The sequence below is a fragment of the Kryptolebias marmoratus genome, linkage group LG5, assembly GCF_001649575.2.
Source record: "Kryptolebias marmoratus isolate JLee-2015 linkage group LG5, ASM164957v2, whole genome shotgun sequence".
Classification (NCBI taxonomy): Eukaryota; Metazoa; Chordata; class Actinopteri; order Cyprinodontiformes; family Rivulidae; genus Kryptolebias; species Kryptolebias marmoratus.
In genome coordinates this window covers 22,814,451-22,820,165 of record NC_051434.1, presented here as the reverse complement: position 1 = coordinate 22,820,165, position 5,715 = coordinate 22,814,451, and the positions used below count along the sequence as shown (strand labels likewise).

At 39.5% G+C, this 5,715-nt stretch overlaps 1 protein-coding gene across 2 annotated transcripts; it reads left to right on the top strand.

Moving 5' to 3' along the window:
• Positions 1-1,141: 1,141 nt before the first annotated feature.
• LOC108249718 (piggyBac transposable element-derived protein 3) lies at positions 1,142-5,207 on the top strand. Of its 2 annotated transcripts, XR_005233221.1 has the most exons (7): positions 1,142-1,381; positions 1,484-2,307; positions 2,544-3,791; positions 3,989-4,311; positions 4,400-4,581; positions 4,745-4,917; positions 4,999-5,207. XR_005233221.1 is itself a non-coding variant. In XM_037975850.1 (3 exons), the coding sequence occupies exons 1-3, from the start codon at positions 1,159-1,161 to the stop codon at positions 2,913-2,915; spliced, it is 1,419 nt and encodes a 472-aa protein (XP_037831778.1). In that variant the 5' UTR covers positions 1,142-1,158; the 3' UTR covers positions 2,916-3,932. The 2 variants fall into 2 exon arrangements, 1 of the variants encoding a protein (XP_037831778.1); XM_037975850.1 differs by lacking the exons at positions 3,989-4,311; positions 4,400-4,581; positions 4,745-4,917; positions 4,999-5,207 and having other exon boundaries at positions 2,544-3,932.
• Positions 5,208-5,715: the final 508 nt, after the last annotated feature.

The window sequence follows — 5,715 nt, the reverse complement described above, 5'->3', positions numbered from 1 at the left end:
GTCCTTCTAATGGCCCCATTAACTGGCCTTTACCTAACTGGTAGATGTGCCTTGGCTTCAACATGCATGTGTCTTGAAGGACACTTTCCCTAGAGGGCTGTGCTTCAAGATTCCTGGTCTACATGTTTAACATGGTCTGCATTACAGTGTTGTCTTCATTCTAATTCAAACATCATGCTCTGCATAACAAGTTTAGTATCTTGTTGTGATATTGGGGTTTGTCACCTGTTAAGTACAGTTTCTACTTTCCTTGTTTCTCAGACCCAGAGGCGTCCCATACCACGAATGCTTTAACAAAGAAGTAATACTCCTTCCAAATCCTACTTGGGACCTGATTTGCCAGCCACCTTTAAAGCAATACTTGCATGAGAATGGTCACATATTGAGTGCTTTTGAGTTCCATAAGACTTGGGACTTTCATATGGTGATCCAGCAAATCAGAGAGGGCTTTGGCTTTAAAATTCCTCCAAATGTCAGGTAAGCTTATGTTTATATTATTGTATTCTGTTACTGTATTATAACCTCCTGAGACCCCGCATCCTCATATGAGGACATTACATTTTTGCTGTTCTGCCCCATGATACTTAATTTGTAAGAATTTTGACCAATTGTCCTCATCTGGGGGCCGTGCCTGCACCACCTAGTGGTCTCATAATGAAATTACACTCATTTGAAAAAAAACAGCATGGCGGGAATGACAGCGAACGTCTTCTACGGCAGCTCCCGACAGAAACATGGACAAGGTAAAAATCCTAATCGAATTTTATGATTGAAATTAGTTTTTTTATGCACAACAATGTCTCTAGCTTCACATAGCATGCTTATTTGATATATTTGAGTAATATTAGCAAGCTACAACGTCTGTAAACATGACGTACTTATTTGAGGACATCAGGTCTAGCTTCAGTGCAAAAACGTAAAATTTTTCCAAGAGCATTTGTGTTTACTTCTAGTCAAAATGTCTAATTTCTAGTCAAAATAAGTCTTATTACACTTAAAATAAGACTCATCCTCCAAAAAGTAACGTGTTTTTAGACAATCACCACTTGTTTCAAGTGAACTTTCACTAAAAAATAAGTAGAATAATTTGCCAGTGGAGCAAGTTTTTATTTCCTATTACAAGGAAATAGATTGTGCATTTTTATCATTACAGGGAGAATGTCCTTTTCGAGAACTGAACGATTGCTAAAAGCAATCGAAAATGACTCTGAGATTGAAGATTTGTCAGGTGGTGAAGAGGATGAAATCGCTCCATGTGAAGCAACTCTGGAGCAACCTGATAATTCTGATTCTGATTATCAACCTGATTCTGCTGACATAAGTGAAGATACTGACAGCGATGCGAGTGAGCCACAACATAAACAGCATCTTGAGAATGATGGTGAGACATAACCTAATTCCCATGTTTTTGCTCTGTAGCACTTTATTTCGTTCAAAATGTTGAGTATTTTGCAAATAAAATGTATTGTATTTTTATTATAAGAACCTGACCAGGATGTGCAAGGTAGCAGGCCAGGACCAAGAAATGGAAATAGAGAGTACTGGAAGTCTGCTCCATTCAACCCTGTCTTAGTCCCATTTCAAGGATCTGATGAACAACAAGACGAGAGAGCAGATATGTCGCCGGTGCAGTACATGGAACAGTACGTTGACATAGAACTGATGAAAGTCCTTGCCGACTGTACAAATTCTATGTCATTAGCTAAAAGTGGGAGATCTCTCAACACATCGGTTGAAGAGATGTACCACTTTTTTGGAGCATCCATCTTGATGTCCTGCATCCCTTACCCACAAATCCGCATGTTCTGGTCCACTAACCTGAAAATCCCTGCCATTAGTGACACAATGAGACGCGACCGATTCTTCAAGCTGAGGAGCCAACTGAAGGTGGTAATTGATGACGACATTCCTGAAGACAGGAAAAAAGACAAATTCTGGAAGGTGAGGCCTTTCATGAATCGCATACTCAAAGGCTGCCATGCTCAGGCCCGACCAGAATCTGTCTCAATAGATGAACAGATGATACCATTCACTGGAGCCTGTCCGTTCCGCCAGTATGTGCCGCTAAAGCCAAATCCAGTTGGCATGAAGAATTTTGTCCTGGCAACAGCAGATGGCGTTGTTCTCGACTTTGAAGTTTACCAAGGTTCAAAGGCACTGGCTGCACAGGTGCTGGATGCAGAAGGATTGGGTTTGGGAGCCCTGGTCCTCAAACGCCTGACAAAAACAGTACATCCTGGTACAAAGGTGTACTGCGATAGGTTCTTCACCACCATATCAGCTGCGGAATCCATGCTGGAGAAGCAGGTATATATTTTATGTAGTTTCCCAAGTACTGTTCAGTTTGTTATTATTATTTTTTGCTTTTTCGGTTTCACAGCAGCAAATGATAACATTCATCAATCTGTGTCCATCTGTTGGTCAATTGTTGTGTCAGTCTGGTTCAGGGTGCAGGCTTACCCTGTTTTCTGTCAAGATGGCTGCCATAAAAAAATTGTCCTTGCTACATCACTTTGAGATTATCTAATTGGTTTTGTTTTTAGGTGTACCTAACTGGTACAGTCATGAAGAACAGGATCCCAAAAGCAATGCAGAAGCTTCCAAGTGACAAGATCATGAAGCAGCAAGGCAGAGGTACCTCCGCATCAGTTGTCAGGGGAGATGGGAAACTGAATGTTGTGAAATGGTTTGACAACAAGCCGGTCCTGATGCTCTCTGCTGTCCACGCTAAGGAGCCAGAGGATACCTGCCAGCGGTGGTCCAAGAAGGACAAATGCTACTTAGCCATCAGACGACCAAATATTGTACAGGAGTACAATGCAAAGATGGGTGGGGTCGACTTATCAGACAGAATGATGAGCTACTACAGGATGAGCGTGCGAACTAAGAAGTTCATTCGAATAATGATAATTTAAATAAAAATCAAATTATTTAGCCTTCAGATCCTCATGGGTTGCGGAAAGAAACTGATCAGTCCAAAACTGCAACATGGTCAACAACTCAATGGTCAGCTGATTCAAAAGGTTTTTAAATCAAAGGCTCTGTATGTCAGACCATCAGAAACACTTCTTGTAAGTTTTTGTGTTTACATTTGTTACTGTGGTTTTGTCTCTGTGTACAATTACTTTAATTTATATTCATTATTATATGCATTTGCTAGCTTATCTTGATATTTCTGAAAACGGGCAACATTGTTGCTCTAGAGCACCATTTGCTACATGATTTGTGTTTAAAGTATTGTTTGCCATATTGATAGTCCATAAATAAATGTTGCCATATTTTCTCAAACATGTTATTTGAGAGAAAGAAATTAGGACTTATACATGTTGTTTTCCAAATGAAATGTGTTGACTTTGCTAAATCTTAAAGGAACCTCCTGAAGTAAGCAGTGAAACTACGTATGAAACATCTCAACGGCTTACCAGAGCCACAACAAGACGTAGACACCAGAACACTATCGAGACCATCTTCTGCAATGTTTCGGAGAGTGCAGATGAAGTATTGCTGGGAGAGACACATTCAACCTATGGCCAATCTTATACAAGCAATCTGCCTTCTGTTGAAAATGCAAGTCCGTCATCTGCCATTGTGCATCCTACACCTATCAGCTCCAGTTCATCTGCTACAGACTTCAACCCCTCTGTTTCTGATGAACGCTGTCAAGACGAACCTACAGCACACGCATCTAGCAACTACTCAACTTATTTGTCTGTGATGTGTGATGTTTCTGATCTGTCCTCTGAGGATGAGGAAATGAATCATGCCATTTTGGCCAGTATTGAAACTCACTTGTGAGTATCTATTTAAGAAATTATTTTTGTATGCTTTCTCTTGCAGCTTGGTAATGTAGAGTATGATAAGTTGAAAACTTTTAAAAGGTGTTGCATTATAGTATAGTACATTTAGTAAACATGGTTTTTTGGCTTTCATAATTTTTTGGAGAATATTTTAAAGAAGTAACCTATCTTAATGTTTGTTCACTTTTCAGATCTGAAACTTCATCAAATAGTTTGCCTGCAAAGGACATTCTTGAGGAGCTGTCCGAAAGTATCAACACTGGAATGCACAGCAAATTCAATATCAGTTGATCAGCAGTGTGGGATGGTGCCATACGGGGTTTTAAGAGGGCGACCTACAATCCACACTACTCAATGAATGTGAAGTTTTCCGATGACTTCGGAAAATCTGAAGAGGCAGTGGACTTGGGTGGCCCACGGAGAGAATTTCTGCGTCTTCTCATTGAAGCCCTGTCTGTGTCTCCGATGTTTGAAGGCCCAGATGGAAGAAAGAATTTGGCAATGAACAGTACAGGTTTGTGTAGATTCTTTTGCTCCTAGTATTTCTTTCAAAATTGTATGCCTTAAAATTTATTTGAATAAAAAAAATATTTTTCATGCAGCCCTCAGGGAGGACACGTATTTCCTGGCTGGAAGGGCAATAGCTGTTAGCCTTGTCCATGGAGGCCCAGCACCTCGCTTTCTTTCTCCAGTACTTTTTGATGGCTTGGTTGGAGGTCCAAATGCAGCTTGCCCTACTTTAAATGACATAAGTGATGCAGACCTCCATGCAAAACTGAAAAAGGTTAATGCACTCATAAATTATATTACTTTTGATACATTTATGAATGGTAGTTATAGTGAGTAAAGTTCTTGGTGAAGGGGGGGGGAGTATGTCTTGAACTGAAATGAGCTTGTGGTGTCCCTATTTGTGTTTATCTTTTCCCTTTTATGGTAAATCTTATTAGGTATCTGACAGTTGCACTCTGGAGGAGCTTCAAAAAGCCACTGATCCTCTTTTAGACTACATGGCCAGCGCAGGTTGCGTCAGACGCTTAACAGCAATCAGCGATAGAGATCTTCTCGTGCATGCTTTGCTGATGTTTCATATTGTACATCGGGTCCAGGGACCTTTTCAGAGGTTTGGTTTTCTTCCGATATTTCAATTATTGCAATTAATGAGACAGTATGAGTAGATTTGTTCTTGATTATTTTTATACAGGTTTACGGAAGGACTGAAGACACTGGGAGTTTTGGATGCTGTGAAGCAGCATCCAGACAGTTTTCGGAAGTTGTTTTGCCACGAACCCCAGCCGTTAACTGCAGACGTAATGGACGAACTTTTCACACCTCGACTTTCCCCCAAAGGAAGTAACAAGAGAAGAGTGGAAGAAGACGTTATTCCTTTGTGGAGGGATTATCTGCAGGATGCAGAAGGTACTTTGCAAAGATTCATAAAGTGTCTCTGAAAATGACCACAAGTTATGTTACAGCATAGAAATTTTCCAGAGCTCTGTGGATTTAGTAGACACCTGCCAATTTGAAGATTGTGGGTCCTGTTTGTGCATCCTACGGTCAGATACAGTGGCGTGAATATATTGTTTTCTAGGATTTTTTTAATGTCTGTCACACTACAGTGTTTCAAAACATCAAATTTTTGATGGTGCCATCAAAAATTAATAATGCAACAATGTTGCATTTTAAATTTATAATTTAAATATTACTAAAAGACAGCACAAGTTTACACAAAATCTAGTTTTTAAATTAATATGTTTTTAAGTAAAAATAAAAAAACACTTTAGTGAATTTAATTTTCCAAAAAATAATAACTGTAGCCACTCATCTTTGCATATTTTTTCGATTTCAGAATTACTACAACATATTTGTTATAGTTTTTAATGTAATTTCATGCCACTGCATGTTAGTAGTATTCAAATCA

Bases quoted from the DNA above. Each gene is read 5' to 3' on its own strand.
- LOC108249718 (XM_037975850.1), top strand. From the start codon at position 1,159: ATGTCCTTTTCGAGAACTGAACGATTGCTAAAAGCAATCGAAAATGAC. The intron at 1,382-1,483 runs GTGAGACATAAC...TTTTATTATAAG, and splicing joins ACAGCATCTTGAGAATGATG to AACCTGACCAGGATGTGCAA. The intron at 2,308-2,543 runs GTATATATTTTA...TTTTGTTTTTAG, and splicing joins AATCCATGCTGGAGAAGCAG to GTGTACCTAACTGGTACAGT.